This window comes from Falco peregrinus, chromosome 3, assembly GCF_023634155.1.
Source record: "Falco peregrinus isolate bFalPer1 chromosome 3, bFalPer1.pri, whole genome shotgun sequence".
In the NCBI taxonomy this organism is placed as follows: domain Eukaryota; kingdom Metazoa; phylum Chordata; class Aves; order Falconiformes; family Falconidae; genus Falco; species Falco peregrinus.
Window position 1 is genome coordinate 101003600 of NC_073723.1, and position 27613 is coordinate 101031212.

The 27613-nt window shown below is 49.4% G+C and overlaps 1 protein-coding gene and 1 long non-coding RNA gene across 3 annotated transcripts; both read left to right on the forward strand.

Annotated features, from left to right (window-relative positions):
* Positions 1-1200: 1200 nt before the first annotated feature.
* Positions 1201-5497, forward strand: LOC129784144 (uncharacterized). The gene is made up of 3 exons (XR_008746574.1): positions 1201-1510; positions 1709-1850; positions 3432-5497. It is a non-coding gene; the product is annotated as an uncharacterized LOC129784144 (long non-coding RNA).
* Positions 5498-9567: 4070 nt separating this feature from the next.
* Positions 9568-12992, forward strand: SOX4 (SRY-box transcription factor 4). 2 transcript variants are annotated; one of them, XM_055800509.1, is made up of 2 exons: positions 9568-11898; positions 12559-12992. In XM_055800509.1, exons 1-2 carry the CDS (start codon positions 10660-10662, stop codon positions 12652-12654), a joined length of 1335 nt encoding a protein of 444 aa, XP_055656484.1. In that variant the 5' UTR covers positions 9568-10659; the 3' UTR covers positions 12655-12992. The 2 variants fall into 2 exon arrangements, with proteins under 2 accessions (XP_055656484.1, XP_055656485.1); XM_055800510.1 differs by having other exon boundaries at positions 9578-12992.
* Positions 12993-27613: the final 14621 nt, after the last annotated feature.

A 27613-nucleotide genomic window follows, 5' to 3' on the forward strand; every position in this document is an offset into this window, starting at 1 on the left:
CACCCAGCAAGCTCCCACTCCTCTGTGCCACGCAGTGCCATGAGCTGGTGGGCGACTGGCCGCTGGGTATGGGACAGGGGGTGCTGCTCCCCAAAGCAGCTGTCCTGCTTTAGCAGGGGAAGATGCAACTGAGCGCTGCTGCCAGAGAGGTGCCTGGAGGGCCACCAGCCCTGAGCAAGGCTTCCCAATGGACCATGTACGCACAAGTCGACTTGAAAGATCAAAAACCAGAACAGTAAAGAATCTCTCCGAATATGGGAGGGTAATTTTTTTTTCTCCAGCTAGATACTATCCTCTGCTGTATTAACTAAACCTGAAAAACTGCTCTACCATATCGCTGCAAACGTACCTGTGCTATAATTTGTCCCTGTTACAAATGACAGTGTCAGCTATGCAAGTCACTCGTTTCAGTAATGGCATATCAGACGCAGCCAGTTTATGTATGCATGTGATATTACAGCCCTCATTAAACACCAGATTCCCCTGCTCCCATCAGCATGCGCTTAATATAGCGCTGTTGCCCTGCGTTCCAAGAGAAGAACAATTGCAGGCAAAAAAATTGTAAATACAGGCAAATGTCTGCTCTGAAGGCTCACCATGGCTGTGAGATAGGCAAGTGTCAAATATCCTTTCATGGCTGGATTTGCTTAGAAATCTGTGAACAATCCAAAGTGCAGACACCACTTCTGCTCCCCTAGTTTGCAATAATTTTGGCATCACATGTTGAGCTTTTCTGAGAAGCAGCTTCAAGCCTGTTTGACACCAGGATGTACAGCAGCATGCATTTTGAAACCTCGGTTACTGAATATAGATATGAAATCTGTACAATTACAAAATACATCGGCATATTCTATGTAAGAACAGCAGAGCTTCTTCCATTTATAGCAGTAAAGATGGTATTAACCTATTTCTGGGATAAGAAATAGAAAAACAAAAATAGATTACTTGAGAAACTTTAAATGAGGGATGATTTTTATCTTCATCAGTAGCTGGGCAATTTATCTGCTTGCTTGCTCCATGTGATTCCGAAGATGAAATCGATAAACTTCCCATAGGTAAATTTTTGCAGGGTTGGACTGAACGCGAGTTACACACTGGGTGAATGCTGTCTGAATTTCCTTTACATAACGACAAAAACAAACTAGTGCAGAAGTTATATTAGAGCTGAGGCTGAGAGCAGGGAAGCAGAAAATTCAAGATGTGAAAAAGATGTGGGCTGGTGAAGCTATGCAAAGGAGCCAAAAGCCTGCTGGCATCTGCCTTGAGGAGCCTTTGCCCCCAGAAGGAGCTGGGAGCAGAACTGGGCACAGTGGAGCAGCAGGACAAGAGCTGAAGAGCAAGGCAGGACACTGCTGCACCGCAGCCTGTTCCCCACTGCTGGATAAATACCTCGGAGAACTGGAGCCACCATCGAATCACTGCTGATGGGATGCATAAATCAAGGGTGAAAACCTAAAAGCACCTACTCTTGTTTCTGGTACCTCAGATGGCTCATTCACAGCTGGCTCAGGTAATTTTACACTACAGCACAGTCTGCAGTGTACATCTATCCTAAAAATCAAGTGTATCCAGTGTCTGTTTCTATAGGAACTTGATATTCTTCTGTCTTTTTTAGCTCTGTAGTCTAAATATTGTGTTTTCCCCAGCAGTCTCACTACTTGTTTCTGCCAGTGATTCCCACCCCACTGCCCCTCTTTTATATATACAGGGAGAAAAGGTCACACACGGAAGCCTTCAGTACAGTGCTTGTGCATCTGTGCATGCTCCTGTTAGCAACACACTGTGGTGCCTCAGAGATGTTCCTTGGCAGCTGTACACCTCCTCCAGAACGGGCCTTGCTTACACACCAGGTAAAAGATGCGCAAGATACAGCCCTGTAGCCTGGTTACTTCCACCCCGCGTGAAACATCCAGGCTGGGGCACCGTGTCACCTCCGTGCCTCACCAGCAGCGGCACGAGGAGGCACTTTGTGTCACAGGGGTGAGAGCATGAGGAAAACCGTGAGATCTGCCCTGAGACAAAGTGAATGCCTCAAACCCCCGCACTGCCGGGGTACGCGTGGGCAGATGCTGTTTGTTCCAGCCCGCAGGGTAGAAGAGGCAGGGTGTGGGTATGTTGCAGCAATGCCCCCCCGCCCCACCGGCACCATTACCTTCAGAGTCCCCACAAAGAGCAGTTACGGGGACACACGCAGGGAGGATCTCAGGCTCCTGGTGCAAACAGGCGCAACAAAATCCGAGCAGATTTGGTCTAAGTGCCAACCTTCTGTGTTATCTGGGGGATACTTGGGCTGCAAGGCTGGTTTGAAGCATCTTATTTGGTATCTAAAGGTGCAACTTCATTAATAGCTCTGAGCAGACTATTAACTTGGGGAATTCATCCCACAGCCAGGCATTAAAACAAGGATTTCTTTCTTTTAATGAAACGGGAGTAAGAATAGACTAAATGGATGTGCATAGTCTTTCCTGGATCCAGGGCTATTTTCTGGTATATCGACAAGATTTACACCTCAGGTTTCAAAGGCAGTCCTGATAGATCAGACTAAGGGCTTTTCAGCAGGTTATCTTTCTGCAGAAGAGCTTGGATTAGCAGGAGTGCAATATTTTCCACATTTTTCAACTACCATATTTATAATCCTCAAAATGACTGTACAATAGCATCCTCTTGTACAGTATTCGATAAATCGGTAGTTGTACAAAGCAAAATTAAGCAGTTTGGGTTTTTTAAATAATTTCTGATACTTCGGTAAGACACCAGACCATGTGTATTGGTGAAACACATGAGCTGAGGATTCAAATTTTGGAATGATACATGGAAAATGCCTGATTCTTGTACTGAGAAACAGTGTATAATACTCTAGCTTCCTGAGGTTCCATACAGACAATTTGTTATTTCTGATGGCAATTAATCATACTTAAATACAGCCAGACCCTATGAAGGAATGCACATTCAGACCTCCTGCCTCACTTGAGCACACCTGCACATAGAGATCACTCCTACAAAAGCTTCTTGAGTGTGACAGCTAGATTGGGATTACATGGGGTAGTGTAGAACTTGACCACCTTTTTCTGACATTCTGTTCCAAAAGGTATAATTCTTAAAGAAATCAATCTTTTGAAAAGATATTTATTTTTGAAGTAAATATTCATATTTAATATTATAATTAGTAACCCTATTCTGCACCAGCAGCATAAGCAAGGTAGGTGACAGAGATTGTAGAACAGACCCTGGCAGGTACAGAAGGGTATCATTTGAGCAACTTATTCAGAAAAGATAAAAAAATAATCTACTTACTAATTGTCACACCACCACCACCATTAAGAGCAATTATATGGAAGGAAACCAGGAAGAATGCCAGACTTGTATTTGTCCTGAGCACAAAAGGGAAAAAAATGGTAAAAATATCTACATTTTTCTCTCATTCATTTTAGATGAGAATGCATTTTGCCTCTTCTCACCAGAACCCGCTGTTGCATCAGAAACACCAAATCAGAAAAATTAAGTTAAACAAAATTTGTTTGGACAAAAATTAATCTGTTACATCTGAAGACCACAGGGCTGAACAAATGGGATGAATTTTAGAGTACAAAGGCAGTTTTTTGATAAAAAATACTAAACATCTGAAGTTGAAAGATCGGGAAATGACAGGCCACTCTTAGGCTCAATCTTAACGGAGCAAAGTTGCTGGGTTTAGTCACAGTTACTCCTATGACTCAGGAGATCCTAAAATTAAAGTCATTTAAAATAATCACAGTTATTACCTCTGACGTTCTGCTCTGAACAGTAAACAGTGTTATTTGATGACAGGCTCTTCTGGCGTCTCTGAGGAAAGCCCCCGGAAAACTTACACGCCAGCCCTGGGGGAGAGTTTTTTGGGGAACCCGAAGCCGGGTGCTGCTCCGGAGTTTGCCTCTGCCAGAGCTGTCTGAGGCTCCATGGACAACCCCAACCACCTGCAGGTTGCTGATGGAATTTTATTTACTTAGAATGGGATCCTGTGGATAAGCATCCGTGAATAACCCAGCATATACAAAAAACAAAGAGGCAGTGATCGCAACTAAATCAAATGAAAGATATTTTTTCATTATTATTTAATTACTTTTAATATATCACTCAAGAAATGGTCTCACAAGAAGCAAGGTAGGAATGTGAAGACATAAATTTTAGAGGAAGCCTTTTCCCTGTGTGCGCAGAGATTACCTTACGCCTCCTTTCCAGGAGCACCTACTATAAGCAACATGCTACTTAACCAAGAAGTTCGCACACTGCATTAAGTAGCATGCAACATCCCACTACATGATCTTTAGAAACAGCCCAAATTTATTTCAAGGCGCAGCGGTTTTGTAGCTCCGTCTTATCAAGGATGCTGAAGTCTGGGTGACACCATGATGCTGTGGAAGCGGGCAGAAACACGGCGTCGTTCTTGGTATTACGTGGGCTTCTGCGGCACTGCCTTCCTGCAGCTGTTCGCTCGCGGGTAGAGATGGCAGGAAAAGATGAGCCGAACGTTACAAGAGGAGTAGCGATAAGCTTGTCGGAGAAGGCCGGGGAAGGGGGCGAGCAAGCAGATGGCTGGCAGGGAGTGTAAGGGGCAGAGCAGAGGAGCACCTTTCAAAAGCACGGTGGTCCCAGTGGTCTGGAGGAGTGGGGCACTCCTTCCTCCTTCCCTAATACTGCTGCTGGGAGGAAGGCTCAGCCCTTCCTCAGGGCCGGCTGCCCCAGCTGCTGCTCCCCACTCCGGCTCTGGCTCTCCTCCTGGGCTGCCCTTCCTGGGGTGGCCTTGGCACCGCAGCTGCAGCTCATGAATATGCAATCTGCTGCTACATATGCAACAGACCGGTAATTCCTCTTCAACCTTGTGGCTATGGTGCTTTTCACTTTGCAGAAAAAGCTCGCCAAAACAGCTTTAAAAAGGAGGTAAAAACTTTTCTTCTATGTGTGCTTTGTAACACTTACATAAGTGTTTACTATATCTTATAGGATTGGATAGGGGTTGCAATTCGCCTTTTATGTAGATGCAAACAACGTGTTTTCCAAGTTTTTTTGTTGTTTGGTTGGGGTTTTTTTCAGCAGAGCTTTTTGAACTTGTGTTATCCTTAGAGAACAAGTTTAAACTTAAAAAGTCACCAAAGTGGATAAAGGATAGAAGGTATTATCATATTTTCTTATTAAAAATCTCTGGAGAGGTGTTGCTGCCTTCCCAAACCAAACATTTCCATATAAGTGATTAATATCTGAATTAATATAAATATGTATACGCAAGTGGCTTCTTACCTACTTATTGTATTAAACGAGCTAGAGACGTCTTGGCATTCTCATAACATGAGCACTGGGTGTCTGTGTGAGGGCTCCTGTTCATGTAACGTGTCAGTGAACGTACAGTTTGGGAGGAAACACTCCCGTGCAACTTGAGCGACAGATTCTCACTCCTGAGTAAATACCATCCCCTGTAAAACACCTCCTAGTAATAAAAGTTCTTCCCCACGAAGCTATCGGGGAGAGTTCAAAGTGTTTGTGAATCATGTCGAATAAAGGTTCCCTGTGCATGGGGGCGATGCCATCGTGCAGTGGGGTTTTCTTCTCGCCGACAGGCAGGGACCAGGGGTGGCCCGCGTTGCGCCTCAGCACGCACCTCCCAGCCCTGAGCACGCTCCTCTGTGATCGCCAAGACCCTGGCAAGCACCTCGCCAACTTTTTGTTGCCTTGCACCAAAGCGGGCAGCAGAAGGTGCTGGGGAAGGTGCTCCCTCCCACACCTCTGCCGTGGCCGTTTGCGCTGCCAGAAGGCCGAGGTGACCCCACGCACCCACCAAACGCGGCGCAGCTTGCCAAGGTAAAACATGCGTCAGAGTTGCATTTAGGGTGCAGAGGGAGAAACACTCAAGTAATACGGTGGGATGGGCTCTTTTTTTTTTTTTTGGGGGGGGGGGGGGGGATTTCTTTTTTTTGGTGTGATAGGGGTTTTTAGGGTTTTTTTTTTTCATTTTTTTGGTTTGTTTTAGGATTTATTTTTTTTTTTTGGCCAAAGGCGAATGAGGTGCCGCTGCTCGCAGCCCGCCGGCTGAGAGCCCGCCCCGCCCCCAGCCCCGCAGCGCTCCCTGCTCGGGTCGAGCCCCGCCGCTCCCGCACCGGCCAACGCGCCCCGCGGGGGCTCGGTTCCGCGTGTGCGCAGCCCCCGCCCCCCTGCGGGCGGTGCGCGGCAGCGGAGCGCCCCCCGCGGCAGGAGATGGGACCCCCCCCGGGCCCTCCGCGCCCGCGCAGTCCCTGCAGGATTGTCCCCACGCGTGTTCATCGCTGTGCGCGGAGGCGAAGTTCGCGGGGGGGGGTGGGGTGGGGAGCGGCTCTGAGCAAGAGTGGGGGGTTACAGGGAGAGGGGGCGCTTGGTGAGCGGCGCGCCGCGGGTGCCCGCTCAGGTCACAGAGTGCTATTAACGTGCGTGTTAATTAACGGGCGGAGGGATGTGCCGGGGGCTGCCGGACAGCATCCCAGCATCCGGGGGGGGGAGGGGCACGGGGGCAGGCAGGTTTCCCTCCCGCAAAAGCTCAGTAGGAGCCGACTCCGAAGCGCTTCTCGCAACCCACAGAGCGTGGGGGTGTGGAAAAGAGCAACTGCCAGGGCTGCAGTTAAATAAGCCTGAGCGCTGGTAATCTTCGGCTTAAGGAGGGATGGCGGGGGGGAAGGAGATCTGCTGCGGTGCTAAATCTTGCTCTTAAGACAATTTTAAGCGATTTTAAGCGGTGGGGACTGCGGGCCGATGTCCATCTCAAACCTGCAACCAGTGCTTGCAGCATCGCTGCAGAGCCGTCCCGCAGCTTTGTCCCCACCAGCTCCCGTGCTCCACGGGCACGGCAAGCGCCGGGAGGGGTGCTGCTGGCCGTGCCCTGAAACCCTCGTGGGGAGGGCTCGTCGTCAGTCGCGACATGTTTCAGCAGCGTCCCAAGGGCAATGTGACGGGCACTGCCGCTCTGTGACGGCGAGCAGGCTGCATTTCAGATAGAAACTCGCAGCGCAGTGCTGCTCGGGGAAACGGGGGGGGGGGGGGGGGGGGGGGGGGGTGCGGCGGGGGAGGGAAATGGTAAGGATCGTGGCTAAAAAATAATAAATAAATAATAGCCCGGGGCTCGCTAGCTCGGCGTGTTCCCACGCCTGGCAGCCGAGGCTCAGCGCTGCCACCTCGCGTCCCTCGCCGCCCCCCGGCCTCACCGAGCCTGCAGGAAACAAACTGAAGTTTCGAGGCGCCTTTTTTTTTTTTTTTTTTTTTTTTTTTTTTTAAGTTGTAAAACGCGGAGAAATCTTGCCAACGCTTTTAAAAGTGCGTTTGAGACGGAAGCTGAATGCTCACGCTTTACACCTAGGCTTAAAAATTCGGGGAGCTGGAAGGCACTTTCAGGCCAGCGCTGGAGGATTAGAGGTGGAAGCAATTAACTTCAAGGAAACAGCCAAGGAATTGTAGTAAAATGCTTTTATGGAGTTTCACATCGTGTTCTTACACTCGCTTTATGAAGCAGTTCTCATTTGCACTTTTGTAAAGTTTTCACTCGGGAGATAATAGTGCCGTGCCAGTCCCACTGCCACGCTTCCCCAACTGCCATCAAACCGACAGGATGGCTCTCGCCGGGGTAACACTTCACTCACCCACAGAGAATTTTTATTCGTGGCAGTTGAGACCTCGCACACGGTGGCACAACCTGGTGCAAAGCTTCTCTAAAGCTTTTTCTTGCCACCTCTCATCCTGTCACCTCGGTTTCTTCTGCTTTAACCTGTGCGTGTAGAAACGTGAGAAGACCGCTCTTGCTCTGCACTTCAAAGTGATATTGATACATCTGAATGGATATTTATATGTAAAATATGAGAGCTGGGGGTGGAAATCCTTTCAGATAGCACGCTAACAGGTGGAGCAGCCAGCAACTCCCGACTGCTCCCACTCCCAGGTTTTCACGCTGTTGCAAACGAATACCAAAGGTGTAAATAAAGCTGGTACCTACCCCTGACACCCAAACCGCTGTGAGCCTCTGTCTGTGCAGGTGTTGGTGGTTCTATGGTAGAACAGATTTGGGGCTGGGGGCGGGTGGGGGGGAGTAGCACAGCGTGATTTACTCCTCCCACAGCGTGAAGGTGAGAAACCCACTGATGTCACTGGGTGTCCTCAACCCAGCAGCAAGCGGTGGGTTATCCCATGCTCACCACAGGCTGGAGGAGGAAACAATTATTTGTGCAAGCAAAGAGGTAATTTAGTTTGTATCTTTGGAAACACTCTCAGCAACCTAGGTGACCTACCTCAGGAGCTATTAGGAATTCAGGATTTTTCCCAGCGCTTGGTGACAGTGTAACAGTTTGAGTTCAATGTAGGATCCCAACACTCAAAGCCTGTCCCCCACCCCCCAGAAACCCTGCTACAGGATCCTGCCAGAAATGGTCTTGCAAAAAACGTGTAACTTATTTTTAGCCCTCTTTCTTAGATGTTTCAGCTGTTTCCAACCTTTTTTTATTTTTTTTTTCTGTCTGACTTAAAAAGTGGTTTTAATCGGTTTGGTGTGCAACAAAAATTTTCACAGCTGTTTTTGTCCTGCAACCTTTTTGGCCCCTGGCCTGTGGGGTGACTGCGGGGTGACGCAAGGAATTGGGGGGGGGGGGCTTACAGTGCCATTTTTAATGGCCTTTACCTGAGAGGGGGTGTCTCTGGTCCCACGCGGCCTGGAGGGGGGCCTCACCGCATTGTCACCCCTGCCCCGCTCCTCCCCCCCCATGGGTCCCAGCAGGGCGGCAGGACCGCGGTGAGCCGGCAGCCCCCGGACACGCACCGTGCGCCCAGGGCGGGCTCCGTGCGCCCGGGGGGGGCTGCCTGCTCGGGGGGGCAGGGGCAGGCACGGCAGCACTGCCGGCTGAGCACCGCTTTCCCCCCCTCCCGCTCCCGGGGGGACCCACGGGGGTCGGGCGGTGCGGAGGGGGGGGCGGGGCTGCGGCGTGCGAGAGCGGCCGGTGGCGAGCGCTGCCCACGGCTGCACCGGGGTGGGGGGGTGGGGGGTGCCAAATGAGGTGGCTGGCAGCGTTAACACCGCCCGCGCGAAGCTTGCCCCCCGCAGAGGGGTTCCGCCCGTGCGTGCCCTCCCACCCGTGGCGGAGGGGGCGTGACGGCAGCGCTTCCCGAGGGGTGACGACCCCCTCCGTAACGTGCTGGGTGTGACCGCGGGGGGGGGGGGGGCATCCCCCGGAACCCCCACCCGCAAGGAGACACATACACAGTCCCCCTCTTTGTGCGGGCAGGTACGTGTCCCCCACGACACCCGCGCGTGGGGGTGGGCTGGGTTAACCCCCTCCCCTCCGTACACACACGCTTTTTCTTATTAAATTATTTACGTTACGATGATTTTTGCTGATTTCCTGATATTTTTTCTCCCGGGGGATGGGGGGCGCGGGCACGTGCACGGCGGGGCGCGGGGCGGCGCGCGGGGCTGCCCTCCTGCCCCTTTTAAAAAGTTCGCCCCGCCGCCGGGAATGAGGTCAGCGCGCGCGCTCCCCATTGCACGCGGCCGGCATTACCGCGCCGCGGCGGCAGCCAATGGCGGGGCGGCGGGCGGGGCTTGGCACGCGGAGGCGTTGGATACAGCGCGCCATTGGCCGCCGGGCGGGCTGCGAAAGGATAAAGCGGCGCGGGGCGGGCGCGGGGTCCGCTCTCAGCTGCAGCCGGCGGAGCGCGGCGTGCGGGGGGCGCGGGGCATCGCCCGGCGGGCGGGGGCGGCGGCGCGGGGCTCCGCGCGCGCGGAGCAGCAGCCGAAGCAGCAGGAGAAGCCGCAGCAGGAGGAGCAGCAGCAGCAGAAGCAACAGCAGCACCGGCAGGCAGCGGAGGAGAAGGAGGAGGACGGGGCTGGGCGACCGGCTCGCCGCTCTTCCCACCGGGGACGTACACACTCGTTCATGCACGAGCGCTTTTCTTTATTTTTTTTTCCCGGGGATTTTTTTCAATTATCATTATTTTTTCCTTTCCCCCCCCCCTTCTTAATTTTTTTCTTTTTCCTGAGGGGTTTTCTTTTCGCTCAGTACCTCGCAACTGCCAAACCTCACCTGCACAAACTCCTGGCTGCCGACCCCGCCGCCACCACCACGCGTCCTGGAGCCGGGGTTCTCGGGGCTCCGGGGGCGCGCCGCCTCCGCCCTCCCCCGCGGCCGTGCGCGCTGGCCGTGCCCAACGCTGAGGGACTTTCGGCGGCGGCCGCGCTGCTCTGCTGAAACGCCGGGGGCAGGCGGAAAGCACTTGTGAACCGGACCAGCTGCTTCGGGGAGTGGGGGCAGACCCGAGGTGGTGAGGGGGGGGGGGGGGAAAAGCAGACCGACACCCACCCTCCAAAAAAAAAAAAAAGCCCAAAACACCCCAAGAAAAAAAACATAGCAAACTTGGACGAGCGGCTCGCGGCGCTGCTTTTGCAGAAACTCTGCCTGACCGCGGGCGGCCCCGCCGCCGCCGCCTCGAGGGGGAAAGGACCGTGCCGCCGGGGACGAGGCGCCGGTGTGGAAGTACAAGTGGTGCGGGGAGCCGGTGCGCGGCCGCGGGGGGCTGCGCGGCCGGCCGCGCCGCCCCGGTGCCGCTGTGAGAAGTTGCGCGCCCTGCCCCGCGCCGGAGCGGCGCTGAGCCCCGGCGAGCCCCCCCCCCGCCGCCGCCGCGATGGTGCAGCAGACCAACACGGCGGAGAACACGGAGGCGCTGCTGGCCGCCGAGACCTCCGACTCCGGGGCCGGCATCGAGTTGGGCATCGCCTCCTCCCCCACGCCCGGCTCCACCGCCTCCACGGGGGGCAAGGCGGACGACCCGAGCTGGTGCAAGACGCCCAGCGGGCACATCAAGCGGCCCATGAACGCCTTCATGGTGTGGTCGCAGATCGAGCGGCGGAAGATCATGGAGCAGTCCCCCGACATGCACAACGCCGAGATCTCCAAGCGCCTGGGCAAGCGCTGGAAGCTGCTCAAGGACAGCGACAAGATCCCCTTCATCCGGGAGGCGGAGCGGCTGCGCCTCAAGCACATGGCGGACTACCCCGACTACAAGTACCGGCCCAGGAAGAAGGTGAAGTCGGGCAACAGCTCCGCCAAGCCCGGCGACAAGGCGGACAAGGGCGGCGGGGGCGGCGCCGGCGGCGGCGGCGCGGGCGGCGGCCCCGGCGGCTCCGCGGCCCCCGCCAAGCCCGCCCCGAAGAAGGGCGGCGGCGGCGGCGGCTCCAAGCCCTCCCCTGCGGGCGGTGGCGGCGGCGCGGGCGGCAAGCCCCACGGCAAGGCGGCGGCGGGCGGCAAGGCCGCCCCCTTCCCCGGGGAGCCGCCGGCCGCGCTGCTGCCGCCCGAGCACCAGGCGCTGTACAAGCCGCGGGGGGCGGCGGGTGCTCCGTCGGGGCCCGGCAAGCCGCTAGCCGAGAAAAAGCTGAAGCGGGTTTACGTCTTCGCGAGCGGGCAGGCGGCGGCGGCCTCCGCCTCCCCCGGCGGGGCCGTGCCCGGCAGCCCCACGCTGAGCAGCTCGGCGGAGGCCGGCGATCCCTTGAGCCTGTACGAGGAGGGGGGCGGCGGGGCTGGCCGGCCTGACGGGGACTGCGGCGGCACCGGCTGCCCCTCGCCCTCCGGCTCCGGCTCGCCCTCGGATCACCGCAGCTACACCAGCCTGCGCGCCTCCTCCCCGGCCCCCTCGACGGCGCATTCCTCCTCCGCGTCCTCCCACTCCTCCTCCTCCTCTTCCTCCGGCTCCTCTTCGTCGGACGACGAGTTCGAGGACGACCTCTTGGACCTGAACCCCAGCCCCGGCTTTGAGAGCATGTCCCTGGGAAGCTTCAGCTCCTCGGTGCTCGACCGGGACCTGGATTTTAACTTCGAGCCCGGCTCGGGCTCGCACTTTGAGTTCCCGGACTACTGCACGCCGGAGGTAAGTGAGATGATCTCGGGGGACTGGCTGGAGTCCAGCATTTCCAACCTGGTCTTCACTTACTGAGCCGGGAGCCGGGCGCTGCTGGAGGAGGCACAGCCGCGCGGTGCCGGCAGGACTCGCCCACCCCGCCGGGGCGCTTTTGAGGTTTTTTTTTTTAATCATTTTTTAATTTTTTAAAAATTTTTATTTTTTATTTTTGGCTGGGAAGGGGCTGTGGAAACTGCTTGTGCTTGGGGGAGAGAGGCGGCAGGAGCGGGACCGCCCTCCCCGCGCAGAGCGGCCGGCAGCCCCCCTCCTCCGGCTGCAGACGGACCCCCCGGGAGCCGAGCTTGACGGTGCTTTTTCAGAGACTGGCGGGAGCGAAACGCTGGTTTTCCTTTTTTTTTTTTTTTTTTTTTTTTTATTTCCTGAAAAGAGAGACAGAGAAAAGGGGGCGGGGGGGGGGGGGGGGGTGAGGGAAACACACACACCTCTGGGTTCTTTGTTGTTGCCCACTTCATGCGAATAAAGAGGAGGGGGAGCGATGCGCTGTGCTGGGCGCGCACTGGATGTGTTGAGCATTCGCCCTTTCGTGTGAAAGAGCGACCAGAACTGCTTGGAAAAAAAAAAAAAAGGAGAAAAAGAAACACACACACAAAAAAGAAAAAAATTCACCAGGCCCCTTGCAAGGTTCACGTTTGGGGGGAAGAAATCCTGTCCCGGTTTCTTCTGCGGTGCGAGGAGGCGGCGATGTTGGGAGGAGGAGGTGGCTGATGGAGCTGGACTGAGATCCTGGTTAAGCGGAGAAGAGCCAGACTTACACTCGAGAGCTGTCTTGGAAAACACGATGGGGGAAAGATAATAATAAACTGAAACGGATTTGCACGTATAGATGAGGTGGCGGCAGCGCTTTTCTCAGTCACCTTATGTCATATGTAGAGAGAAAAATAAGGCCGAAACTTCAAGAACACTGAAAACTTCCTTTGAAACAGAGACCGAATGGGAACAGTTTCTGTCGTGATGTGGTACAGGGGAAATGGAGGGCGATGGCTTTTGCAAAAAAACCACGAAAATACACACAAAAAAAGTAGTTTTTTTCTTCTTACTCAGAATCGTGATGGTGTTGGATTATTTCACTGGTGGGGTTTAATATAGCATGTTATCCTGTCTATCTTTTTAAGATTTCTGTAAGACTGTTGAACAGTTTAAAAAAAAATAGTGTTAGGATAATATAAAAGCAGATAGATGGCGCTATGTTTGATTCCTACAAAAATATCACCAGCTTTTTTTCATTCTTAACTCTTTAAAGGATTCAAACGCAACTCAAATCTGTGCTGGACTTTAAAAAAAGAAAATTCAGGACCAAATTTTTTCTCAGAGTATGTATGTGTTTGTTCCTTATAGCTGTAAATGAAAAGACTGTTTTTTCTCACCGATGCTCCATCCTCGTATTTTTTTTTTTTCGCTTGGTTTGGGTTTGTTTTTTTTTTCCTTGTAAATGTAATCGGATGCCATTTTATAAGTGGACGTATTTATACTGGCCAAACATTTTTGACTTGTATTTCTTTGTCCTTTTTTGGTAGTTCTCGTTGTTACCCGCACCATTTTTATGTCTCCTTCACTGAAGGGCTAGAGTTTTAACTTTTAATTTTTTATATTTAAATGTAGACTTTTGACACTTTTAAAAAACAAAAAGAGAAGAGAGATGAAAACGTTTGATTATTTTCTCAGTGTATTTTTGTAAAAAATATATAAAGGGGGTGTAAATCGGTGTAAATCGCTGTTTGGATTTCCTGATTTTAACAACAGGGCCGCTGGTTGTATCTCACACGCGTGTGCGCTCACGCTCACTCACACTCACACACCCACGAATCAGCCCCTACTTTGTCCATGTTTACACTCCAATCTGCAGGCATCTTAAAGTGACAGCATCCCTCGCCGCCGCGCCTCCCCGCAACCCCCTGCCTCTCCGGGGAGGGGGCGGGGGGGGGGGGGGGGCGGGGGGGGGAGGGGAAGGGAAAGACTTCAGGCGTATACACTGTATGCTACCGTTTTGGGGAGAAACCTGTCCCGAAATGAAGTAAAGCAACTGGTGCATTTACACAGAAGGGATCCTGTACCTTTAACTTGTAAACCACATCTTTTGCACTTTTTTTCTAAGCAAAAACGTGCCGTTTAAACCACTGGATCTATCGAAATGCCGGTTTGAGTTCGCGACACTATGTACTGCGTTTTTCATTCTCGTATTTGACTATTTAATCCTTTCTACTTGTCGCTAAATATAATTGTTTTAGTCTCTTATGGCATGATGATAGCATATGTATTCAGGTTTATAGCTGTTGTGTTTAAGATGAAGAAAGTGAAAACATCTTTGTACATTTAAGTCTGTATTATAATAAGCAAAAAAAAGAAGATTGTGTGTTTATGTATGTTAATATAACATGACAGGCACTAGGACGTCTGCCTAATGAGGTGGTTCCGTTAAGGGTTTAACTTTTTTTTGTTCTTTTTGTTATTTTTTTGGTCATCCATCCTGTGCAATATGCTGTGTAGATTTTTTTTTTTTTTTTGTCTTAACGATCACCCTCGACGCAACGTTGGGAAAGAAGAGAAGAAAAAAAAAATCATGCCAGCTAACCATGTCAAGTTCACTGCCTGTCAGATTGTTGATATACCTTCTGTAAATAACCTCTTTTTTTTGGTTTTTTTTTTTTGTTGATGGTTTTTTTTTGTTGTTTTGTTGTTTTGTTTTGTTTTTTTTCTTCGGGAAGGAAATAAAATCAGCTGGAACTGAACCCTAACGCTGGGCTGCGGCTGTCATCATTGCTACGCCCCCGGCCCGCTCCGGGAGGGGTTTTCTCGGGAGGGGTGGCCGAGCCGCCCCACCCCCGGGGCCGCCGTTCTGGGTGGGGGGCTGCGGAGTGCCGGGCGTGGGGGGCCGCCAGGTGGTGGGCTGCCGGGTGGGGGCTGTAGGGCTGCCGGCGTGGGGGGCTGCGGGGCTCCCGGGCGGGGGGCTCCAGGGGTGACGGGGGTAGGGGCTGCGTGGCCCCGGATGGGGGCTGCGCGGTGCCGGGTGGGGGCCCCGGGCTCGGCATCTCCGGCGGGAGGGGCGCGATGGGGGGTTTTAGCTGCTGCCCTCCCCGGGCAGCTCGCCCTGGCACCGCGGGTGCAGGTTATTTGTTATTTTCCCTTTTAAGAGATTTTTTTTTTCTTCCCAATTTTTTCCTTTTCTCCCCCTCGGTGAGAACCGCCGGAGTGAGCGAGCCCGCCGCGCCCGGGCAGCAGCGGGGCCCCACCGCCCACCCCCCATCCCAAACACTTCCTCCCTTCCCCACCCCATCCCAAATCCTTCCTTTCCTTCCCTTTAATGGAGCCTTTCAGAGGCAAAGCATTTGCAAACGCCCGGCCATCAGCGCCCTTAGCCGTGTGAATGCAGGGGGTGGGGGGTGGGGTCCTGGCCCTTAGCTCCCCGCCGGTGGGGGGAGGGGCACGGCCGGTGACCCCGTTGTGTTTTGATGTCCCGGGTACCGTCCTGCCTACGAATATGCATCGTACCTTGAGCGGTGTTTTGTAAACCGATTAAAGCGTCCCACTGACAGAATGGTTTCACTTAGCTGTTAATTTACAGCTGGCTTTGAGCCATAAACTGGTTTGGTTTTTTTTTTTTCCCATGAAAAAGGAGGAGCAAAGGAAAAGAGACGTAGCACCGGCTGTTTCGCAAAGCCACCGGCGCGGGAGGTTAATGTTTGCCCGGCCTCATCCCGGTGACCCCTGCGCTGTATTTGCCATGCCAAAATCCCCCCAGCTGCAGCTCCAGGCCCCCGCCCCCGCTGCCCGGAGGGGTCCTGCTTAGCCTCTTTGCATGCTACGCCTCTCCTTTCCAAGGCCATTTGCAAATCGGGTATCTCCCCGGGACCACTCCCACCCTCCACCTCCCCCGGTATTGAAGCACCCCGGGAACTCACCCACCGGCTACCGGGGCACCCCCGGCCAGGCCGGGCAGGGGGCTGGCAGCCAGGCACCATGGGGTGGGTATGGAGAGATTTCCTCTTGGGACTGAGCACAGGGCAAAATCAGGGGAGAAAAGGGCCAGGGGGTGGTGATGGGGACAGGTGACCACCCTGAGCCGTGGCACCGAGGTGACAGGCTGGGACTGCAGCCCCCCGTGCCCCCCACCTGAGTCCGGCTGGCCGCTGCTGCTCTGGGCCACTCGCCCGTGGCTACAGCTAACTCGAGGGGTTTGGTGGTTTCCTGCGCGTTGGGTTTGTTCTCAATTAGAGCAAAGTCAGTATTGCCAAAGGGGTTGTTTGTTTGGGGGCTCCTTGGTGGCAGCAGTTGTGGCCTCCAGAGAGCTGAGCAGAAGGCAGCTGAGACAGGGATTCACACAGCGTTACACCTGTGTGTATCTACACAAAGGGGAAATACTCATGTGTTCCTTGCTGCCTGCAATACAGAGCAAGGCAAGTTTCTCACTAGAGGAAGCACCCACAACTAAGGACATATCAAAACATACTCCTTTTTATTATTTTTTTAATAGACAATATTGCTAATGTATTCTGTTTTGGAAGGAAAAATAGTGGCCCTTTAGCAAGTGTGAAAGCTAGCAAACTTATTGCAAAGATATTTTTTTTTTAATGAAGGTCTATGCAAAAGAAAACCAGATTTTAGGAATCGCAACTGGTGTCTGACCGTCGGTTTGCCTAACACCAGATCAGCTCTTAGCTGTGGAGCAGAGTGGTGGGTGCCTTTAAAGAGGTGCATTTCCACAGTGTCGCGACACGTCGCGACATCGCTGGTGCGAGATGGCTGTAGCTGTTTCCTGCTGCTGCCCCAGCCAGTGTGAGAGGCCCCAGCCCCACTCTGGGGTGCTACAACCATGCTGGAGCAAGTGGCAAAGCAAAATTGGCCCTTCCCTGCTGTGCTCGCACTCTGGTAATGGTGCTCTAGAGACTTCCACAGCCACACGCGGTCACTATCACCAGTGAATCCTGCTCTGCTAATTTATTCCATCCTCCACAGCATCCCCTTCTTACTTGTGGCCTCCGCAACACCTTGTGGTGACACTGAATGAATTTGTTTGTGTGCTGAGTGAAGAAATGAAGGTTCTGCTTTCTATTTTAACTTCAGTATAGGTAAGTCTGTCCATTCAGATACTGTGACCATTTTGTCTCTTCATTTTTTCCTGAGCCACTCATTTTTATAGCTCTTTGCCATTTCTTTATCAGCTCATCCCATAGCACGCAGAGATAGAGAAAAGAATTGAACTGAAAGATTCAAATGGAAAATCACCTTAATAGGCTGCATGTGTCTGTTGCTAAAATTTATTTTTAATAGACCACGCTTCTTTGTAAATCATTAATTTACCTACAAATTAGATGAAGACTGTTCACCTCAAGAGTGTATATATAATTTTCAGTAATCAGGTTTGCCTCCCCTGTGTATCATCTCATTTCCTTCCCTTCCTCATGAAGCAGTGTGTAATGTGATTGCGTGCACAGACCGCGTTGTATTTTCTTCCTCTGCCGGCACCAAAGTAGGGTTCCCCGGGAGCTGGCAATGCTGAACACATTTGCAGGCTTCGTACTCCCGTGTTATGCTGCCAACAGAAACAGCCTGGCTGAGCTGAAAGGCCAGCACAGAGCTGGAGGCCTCCCCGTTAGCTGTCGCAACATACGCTTGCATGGTACACAACACAGTAGCAGCTGTATGAGTGCAGAGCCTTCATGCTGGCCACCCCCTTCTCTGCAACATCTGCTTCCACAAGAAGTGGGAAAAAGTAGCAGATCAGAGCTTCACCCTCCTCTCAAGGGCTCTTTATCCCCTGTGTTGATAGTTTTTCAATGTATATATTAGGGTTAATTTTTCATGTAGAATAACTCCATAAAGGTCTCCAAAAAGCTTTGAAGGCATTAGCGATGTGACCTCCTGGGTCTACAAGTGTTGTGATCAGTTTGGTATGCCAGAGCTCTGAAATTATTACCTGCCTTCCACCATTTCAACCTCTTATCTCCAGGGCCCTCAAATGAGCTCTGAACATCAGCCATGATTTTTGTCACCAACATGAGGAAAGGAAATGCGGTCACCCCCCAAGATGGGTATGCCCCGACACAGAAGGTGAGTTACTCAGGACTCAGTAATTGCCCAGTTTTGTGCATTGTACATAAACATTGCAAGGCAAGGTGTAGCATTTATGGAGCCTATAGTAATCAACCAATAGACCACCAGCAGAATTAAACCCCCTGGAATGTGATTTAGGCATAACTTATAGGCAAGGCTCTGCAACATTTCCCAACACTACACCTTTGGCTAGATTACGCTGTTCTGACTCACTGCCTATGCCTTTTTTCCTACCAATACACTAACTCCTAGTATCCTTTCTCCCCTTGTACTAGCTTTTCCATGTTTTTGGCAAACCAAGCTTAACGCTCCTGCATGGCAGCAGAACATCCCCAAACTCCAAATGGCTCGTGTCACAAAGGACAATATACGAGTGGCTGCTGGCGAGGTGATATCCGCTGGTTTGTGACAGAGGTTAGCTGTCCCTGACCTGGCCTTGATGCCGTTTGTTGACAGCTTGCAAATGCTGACCAGTCTCTTCATGCACCCCTGTGTGTTCCATCCTTATCAGAAGCAGCATTTGCTTGCTTGACCAGGAGGAGGAGGACGAGAAGGAGGAGAAGGGCTTGCAGAAACAGGAGCAAGACCGGCAGGTCAGTTTCAAGGAGCCCATCGTGTCTTTCAAAGTCATAGGAATGAGGCAGAAGTGGAAACTCAGACCTGGCATGGGCCAGGTGAGCTATGCGCTTTGGGTCCCATCAGGCACTTTTATGCCAGCAAAACACTAGAGAAAATGTGTGTTATGCTGGCAAAGCTACGCTTTGTTGTGTTGGCAGTGCCCTCATAATGTAGACCTGGAAGAAAACGGGAAGCCCTGGTATTCCTTACTTTTCCTTTTTGCTCTGAGCAACTCACCCAGTTCCTTCCTGGGCTCCCCCTGCCCAGTCTCCCATTTACATTCCTTTTTCTGACCTTGCTTCTTCCCAAACATTGTCCTAACCTTCTTCAAGAGGAGTTTTGCCAGTATTATGGTAGAGATGTAAATTCCCACACAGCGGGCCCAGAACATTGTCTTTCCTGCTCCCTGACCCCCTTTTTCTTCTGCTTCAGCATTCACCCCCTTCCCTTGTAAAAGGCATGTTGCCTAATGTGTGGCAGTAGAATAAAATCTAATTTAAGATGTATCCAAGATGTACCCGTGCTACATTATCATCCCGAGCTTAGTTCAAGGCTCTCAGATGAGGGTACCTCTGCAAATTGTCTGCCTCAAAAATAGCATCAAGCTGGGTACGCACCGTGGCTGCATTTCTGAAAGCTAAATGAAAACAGCTGGCACCTAACTGAATAATTTAAAAGGCTGTTGCTCAGGTTGAGTGTTTTGAACAAGTGGGATTGCTGTAAGACCAGACAAGATCTGACTGCATGATCTTAGCACGGCTCACTGAAACCTGTGTGCACGGGTTAAAGTCCAACCGCATCTTTCAAACGGGCGAATTCTTGATGTGTCAGAGAGAGCCTCAGAGAGATCCTTTTTGCTCTAGCAGCCCCCCTGAAGTTTGCGACCGTGTATGGTTCCTGGTCTGTCCCTCTCAAGAAAGTGAAGCAAACATCCACATCTTTCCAGGACACTGGAACTGCTGGAGCTGTAATTACTGTTGGTAATGAGGGTGCCTTGACCAGACATAAAGCGGCTGCTGCACTGCTGACAGCAGGTTACATGGGACAGTGTGGGACACGGTGAATGGCAAAGGGAACGGCACTTGAAAGGGGGATCTGGGCATTTCTCCAGGCTTGGAAACCTGGATCTAGATGGATTTAGCTCCATGAAAGCAGATTCGGATGTCTTCAGACCAGGCAGAATTTATGCTAGGGGCTGCTATGATGCAGCGTTTGGGGTATTGCTCCTGTGGTGCTGCTGATTCAGGCTTACTCAGGGTACCAGGAAAGGCAAAGGAATTTAACATGACATGAGGTAGCTCCTGTTTACATGTAAGTGCTTATGTGCTCTAACTCTAGGGCTTAATTTCCAGAGAGGGACATATCTTCTGTAAATATTCAGTTGTTCCAGAAAGCAATTTCTTTCTGTTAAAAGAAAACAACACCTTTATTTTTCTAATGAAATAACTTGCATAGTTCTAGCTGTAGGGAAACGAGTGGTACAGTGGATAAAACAGGAGGTCAGAAACAGGCATCTTCAGATTCATTCCTGGTCTTCCTGCAGACTTTGTCCGAGACTCAATGTGATTTGGAAAACCTTGTTATGCTGCTTTCCTTTGGATTGGTTTGAAGGGGTTCTTTTTTTAAAATTAATTAATAAAAAATACATGACGTTTCTATGAAACAGGATAACGGAACAGAATAAGAACAAACTTGTACATTCTCATTCAAAAAAAGGAGGAATCTTGGGTATTTTAAAAAATCTTTGGGTTTGTTCTCTCAGATCAGCTTTGGGGGAAAAGAAGTGTGAAAATGTTTTTTGCTTGAACTCTCTCCCGGCTTTTAAGAACCCAGACATGAAGCCTTACAAACTGAGTCCTTTGCTTCCCTATCCTGAACTGAACATGCACGCTGGTGCTCTGGAGCTGGTCACCAATGGAGGGTCACAACTCCAGCTCAGCTAAGTGTGTATAATAAGTGCTGTATTTCACATAGTTCTGAAATACTGTATTATCACACTGGAGGATACATGCTGTGAGTTAGACTTTGGCTGATATACTTAGTGATAATTATGTAAAGGAAGCTTCCTAATTCCACTAACAAATTATTCCAGGTTTAGATAGAAACAAAATCATAGCGCTTTCTCCTCTGCTATTGCATTATTGTTGTTATGTAGATGTTGGTGCCCTTAATCATAGCTCAGCAGCTCATGTCCTTGGTACACTGCAAGTACAGGACAAAAATAAAAGACCCACTTCAGGCAGTTTATCGTTCAAATGTGGGGCAGAAAAGCAGCCATGGATATGAGCTGGGAGCAGAGTAACATTACCCTCCGGTCTGGCATCACCAATCTGGCTACCGCAGCAGCCCAAGCGAGCTGCTCTGTCATTCCTTGCAGGTATCACAGATGAAAACAGGTATTAACGAGGGATTTGGAAGAGAACACAGGTAAATTTGCACCAGCGAGCAGGGACCTCTTCCACTGTATTTCTCAAGAGAAGAGAAAATACAAAATGTAACAAGCAAATAGTTAAGAAGCTGGGACCATGTGGTGATGGCAGCCAACTCACTGCTGCGGCGAAGGAACGGTAAGATGCTTGATAAGCGTGTGGTGGTGTTGGGAAGGACACTGGCACAGGCTTACTTGGGGAAAAGGTCCAGCTCAGGTCATCAGGGTCAAGCTCATGGGCCATGAAAATGGTCATTGAATGAGAAAGTCTGGACGCATGGGAGGAAGGGGTGGGGGGAAACTACTACAGTAGTTGGGACCCAGGGTGTTGTGAACTTCAAGAAGAAAAGTTTAGAAAAAAAACACTACTACTAAAGCATAGACTGGATAGTAAAGCAGAATTATGGCTGGTTACTGGCAAGAAACTGATGTCTGATGGCAGTAATTGAGAGAGGTAGGAGGAAGGCTTTAAGAGCCTAGTAGAGATGGGAAATTGTATCTTTGTTTAATTCAGGCAGAGTATACAGCTGGGGGGGGGGGGGAAGCTCATTATCCGCAGGCAGTGTTAAAGACAAAGGCAGAAGTTTTAATTTCTTCTGAGATGAGGATGTCAGCAAATTATTGTGGGAGTCAATAGAAGCAGATTCCCACCCACCTGTATCTCAGCCCAGCTCCCTTTGGTAGAGTCTCTGATGACTAATTGGTACTCACCTCCCTGCTGCAGCCCACCCAGCACGGCCTGGCGTCTGCTGACCTTGTTCCCCTGGCCAGCCCCACCTGGGACTCTGACCCACCCCTCAGGAGCTCATTTCAGCTGGGGCCTGGGTTTTCATCCTTTCTCCTGGGCATCTCCCTTTGCAAAGCCTGTGGAAGTGTCATGTATTTGAGACCTCAGCTTCCCTTCTGCAAAAATTACGGATGGATGGACAGATGGATGGATGGAGATATCTGTATGACACATCTTCAGGAAGGTGGGTTTAAAAGGCAAGTCCAAAGAGCCTTTGGCCTGTAGCCATCTCCAGCTGATGAAATGGGCTGTGGAGGTGGTTGAGGGTTGTGCTTGTGCTGCTCTGGGCGATTCTAGCACTCAGCACAGGGCTTGGCACACTGTGGTCTTACAGGTCAGATGCGGGTTTTGCAGCCTTCTTTAAAGGATGCTGGGTGCTGAATGGCAGGACTGAAGCTTTTGTGGCTCTGTTTGTGACTGGCAGGTCTGCTTGTTGGTGAGCTGAAACTCTGTTAATTCTAACTTATCCAGTAATAAGGCTAATACTATGAAAGAATGGGAAATATTATTGCCTACAAAATAAAACTCCCGTTTAATAATATTTTTTTTGATAAATAGAATTGTGTCATAGGTACACTAAGGTGTAGTTATTGCTCTTCTTGTTGTAAACGAATTGCAAACAAGCAGAGCAAAGTGCATTCATAAAGAAATATCTACATGTGCACGCTTACAAATAATTTCTTCATCAGGGTGCTCAGAGAACAATAATAGTGACAAATAAAATGGGCTGGTTTCACATCAGGGGGATTGATTTAGATCAAAGTCATTTAAATTGCCAATTTTAATCATGATTTAAATTGTCAAGTTGGAAACCCTGATTTAAATAATTGATTTTCATCTTGTTTTGCATTTGTGCTTCCTATTTTTCTAAATAAAGGCTGATCCTCATTGGCTGGTGTAAATCAGTATTTCCTTTTGCTAACCATGAGGATTATGTGCATACTCCATCTGTATATATTTAAGGCGTTTAACATATATTTACACAGATTCTTAATTTATACATTTTTATCATGCTAGAAAAATAATTAATGAATATTTTCTGACTTTCTAAATTATGTTTATTTTTCCTCATGCATTGCTTCAAACTGTATTTGGATGGTAATTAGACTTTCATTAAAAATACATAAAATCTGGAGGGAAAGGGGGTGTTAGTTAAAGTATGCCGCATAGCAAAGTAGTTTTGTTTGAATCAGTTGCTTTTAAAAAGCAAGGTCTAGATCTGCCGCTGAGTGCAGACTTGCAGCCACGTAAGTTGTTTTAGTGAGGCGTTAGTTGCCCGTGCCACCCAGCCAGGTAGGGCTGTGCTGCTAAAACCTTCACAAACCTCCTCCAGAGTCCAAGGACTGTGTGGTGAAGGTCTGGAACAGGAGAAAGATGAGGAAGCCACCAAGGACAGGGGTTCCTGCAGGGTCAGTGGTGGCTTCTCCATCCAAGCTGGTATCGGTGGGAAAGAAGAAAAGCCACCAACTGTCCTGAGCCCCCAGGACAAGAGCAAGGTGTCCTGGTTCAGGGCTCATAACAGCAGTTTTGACTGAGGTGGGTTACTTGTACCCCCATGCCACCACGGAGTTTAGTGGCAAAGTGCTTCTGCGGAGTGTGCCCAAGCTGGTCGTTGGATTACCTGGGTGGGCTGCAGCTGGTGAGCTGAACTGTCACTGTGTCTTCCTGTATTTTAGAAACAGATTTGGTGTCTCCATAACACTTTTTAGCCTAATCGAAAAGAAAAAATGGTCCATTCTACTTTTAATCCCTGTTGTTTGCTTTGTGTGTTTTGGCACCACTGTGATGTTCTCTTGGAAGAGCCGGTTGCTGGACAAGGTTCTTGATTTGCTGTACCAAGAAGTATAATTTTCTTCATTTTTGACACGGAAGAAGGAATTTATACTTATTAATCATTAAAAATGCAGCAAAGTTTTGTGATGCTTTCTTTTTTTGGATTTAAATGCATTTCCAGGGACTTTACAATCTTTTGGGTATGGAATAAAGAGGAAGATACAGTCCTTCCTTTGCTAACTGGGCTATTTTAAACACGTTGATTTAATCAACTAGAAAATAATGAAAATTCTAATTTTTTAACTTTTTGTCCTGATGATAAAATATTATTTGTTGAGTGTAGACTGTTTTACCACTGAGCATTTCTTTAGGTTGTGAAGCTTCTGTGGCTGTAAGGAGCATTGAATGAAAATATTTGGAAGGTCTGTGTGACCCTCAGTGTTACACATATCTCTGTATGTGATACAACTAAACACAGCAACGGTGCCCTGACTATATTGCAAAACATGTAAGATGTATGCAAAGTAGATGGCTTGTATTATGAAAGGACAAGCTTAAATAATGGTTGTTTGATGTTTTTCCTGAAATTATCTTTCTAAAATCTCTTGGTCCTCTTATTCTGCTTGGCCAAGGTTGTTTTAGGTATGAAGAAGGTAATACATTGCCAGAAACTTTTTGTTGTTGTTGTTTGTTCAGTTTTGTTTGATGTTGGGTTTGGGTTTTGTGGGCTTTTTGTTGTTGTTGTTGTTTTAAGAGACTGTTAACTCTATCTCTTGATTTCTGCTCAAGTAAGTCTGATTTTTTTTAAATTATTATTATTAAAAATATTGATGTGGCAGTCAAACCTAGGAGAAGTAACAAAGTACTAATTAAGCCCTATCTAATCTCAGTCTTATCTGGCCATCCATGCTCATAATTAGTTTCTCAGGTTTAAAGGCACTAATCATTTAACAAAGCCAACTGTGTAAATTGAAATTAAGGAACTATTATTTCAGCCCTTGCAGAACAAACTACTAATTTCACATGTTTGCCCTAGCATCTCTGTCACTGTGGTTCCAAGTATCTGGTAGTGCCTCATCTCTGTAAAGGCAGGGACAGGTCATGGGGCAGGGATCCTTCAGTCTCAAATATACAGTAGCATGCCAATGGAGGAAGAGAGAGGTAGAAAACAATCCAAGGAAACAAGACAAAATTCCCCTTTATATGGGGGTGAAAATGATGTTTATGAGACTGTCCCAATGCGTCATAGCTGTGACTAAGTCCCTCAAATTTGAGGATGGAGGTTCTGTATTTTGGGTGTTTGGTGGCCTTAATACCAAATTTTAACTGGTTAATTTTTAAAGTAAGATTTCTTAATTTATGTGTGTGGGGTTGTTTTAATAAAGACATTGTGTTAGTGTACCCATTGGGACTTACAAAGCTGGAAAATTACCTCCCTTCCTCTAGCAAAGCCTGTTATTTTTTTACTTCATAGAGGAATAAACATAGTCCTTGTTACTGGAAAACATCCCTTTCCTCTGATCCTCAAACACTACTCTTAGAGAGTTTCTTGACCTTTTGCTCAAGGTCTTGATTTATATCCAGCCCTGAATATCTTCACGAGCAACACCTCACAGCTCTCACACTAACAGCGTTTCTTTTCCTCTCACTCTCTTTGTTTCAAAGTTGGCCCTGAATATTTCTCCACAACAAATTAACGTATGCACGAGTGCGTGGTGGGTACAAGTGGTGAGGCTAGGATTTCATAAGGCCTTCTGCATGGGTGGAATATAAATTACTTTAATATGTACACCAATAGAAGATAGGAGATGCTTAAAATTCTGAGAGTGCCCAGCTTGTAGGGTGAGTTCTGATTAACAGCTGATAAACAGTACTCTAAGGTTTCCTGCTATATGCAAAAATATAGGAGATGAAAGAGGCTATAAAAGTTGCTTTAGGCTTGTCCATTTTACTGAGCGTCATGTCAGGGATTAGATTTAATTTGATCCTTTGTGCAAAGAAGTTTTTTAATAAAGTAGCTGTTCAGATTAAAGGATAAATTAATATATTATTCTCTAGTAATAAGTGTTAAATTGGATAATGTGTTACATCTGATGGTATCACAGAAATTACTCACTGTGATAAAACGTTGCTTGTAGTTCAGTGGAATATAAGGATGTCCTAGAAACTGCATTCCCAAAACAAAGGGTTTGAAGTACTGGTATCACTTATCATGGAAGGTAAACAAAATCAGGCTGCCCTTAATTAAAGAGGGAAAAAGACACTGCTTTGGGTTCTGTTATAGAGGTCTGGTTGAATACGTGGAACAACGCATACGCCTCAAACGGACACAAACTCAAACTGAGCCTTTTGGATTCGACAAAGGCAACAGCAGCAAGAAAGACAACAAAAGCCTCACAGGGCAGCCAACGTCTGCGTTCCGGCCCTGCCACCCTGTGCTGCCTTGGGGCTGGGTTTGAGCTGGCCATTGCTTTTCAAAATGGCATAACTTAGGAATTACAAAAAGTCCTAACCCCTTCCCCTGCTGCTGGGGGGCTGCTTTGCCCGAGGAAGGCTGGGCAGGCTCAGGAGCAGCGAGGGACCATCCCTGTCCCAGGCCTTGTCCCTCCTGTAGAGCTAAAGGCCTGTTTTGCTCTATTTCTTCTATTCTGCACTTTAGCAGAGGCATCGTGAGACCCAGAAATTACTTAAATAGCAACACCAGAGATGAGGAAATGGTGACTGGCTCATGTGTTAATTAACCAGCTTCACCTCATCTTCCACAATGCACCCCAAGACTGTAAAAATGTACCTTGGTGGTTCCGGTTGGTTTTTAATCTTTCATACTATTCTCATGAGAACACCTGACGTGGTATTTTACAAAATTTGATGCAAAGTGCACTAAATGCAAGAAGAAAAGGCACCAGCGATTTAAATCTGCTTTGGAGCATGCCCACAGTGGGAGCTGAAGTCACTTTTTCTTCTCGGGTATTCCTCTTCTGAAATGATTCTCTTCCAGTTCTGCACTCGGCTACTTTGCTCCATAGGCCTTGTTTAAACATGCACATTCCGATTGTAAAGGTAATTTTTTTGTCAGTAAAAGCTGAGATAATTCTCTTCACAATTGATTGGAAAACCAAAGACTAATCTAACACCAGAAAAGCCTCCTGGAGGGCTTGCAAGAGGGAATACAAAGCATCTGACGGTTCCAGCTGGGGCTGCGTGGGTCAGTAGGAAGAAGGGTGATGGGCATGCTAAAGCTGGGAAGTGCAGGAGTGATCCGAAAGAGGAATCTTGATAATTTTTTAATTTCTTTATCTTTCTTTTTAGTAGATCTTATTGCAAAATTTAAACCACTGCTGTGGCTGGTTGTACCTCTGCCAGACAGGAGCAGGTCACCATCCCATGATGCCAAGAGTCCTAGTCATCACCTTTTAAAATCAAATGCAAGAGAACGATAGCAATTATATATATATACACGTGCATATATATATAAATCTTCAATAATCTCCAGTTTCTGTTCTGCCAGCTGATAAGCTCTGTGCACCCATGCATGGAGTTAACATGACCCAGGGTGGCTGGCAGCCCAGCTGGCAGGTTGGGGAGATCCTACAGCATCAGCTGCAGGCTCTGATCGGCCACTGTGGTTCCTCCTCCAAGGTCATCTCCCCTCCCCATAAACAAAGGGGCTGTGTGGGCTGGGGGTGCCCGTACGTTGCATGAGCAGAGAGCTGGGTGCTTACTGGGGAGCACTAGGTTGACTGGGCTGGTGTTTTGCTTCTGCAAAGGTCTGGCCAGGCTGCACGATGTGTGCTGTGGGATGGGGGGCAGTGAAGAAAGTCGCGTGTGAGTCCTCTCGAATGCAGAAAGTCTTGACCAAGTGGTCTTGACTGCCAAAAAGGATGGGCATGGCACCTTTTAGACCCTCCTCCGGGCTCCTCAAGGAACAGCAGCTGCTCACAGTAGAAAAAAATTGCCTGAGGTGACTTAATGACAACATTGCTAGTGCTAATCTTTTGTCCTCTCTCAGC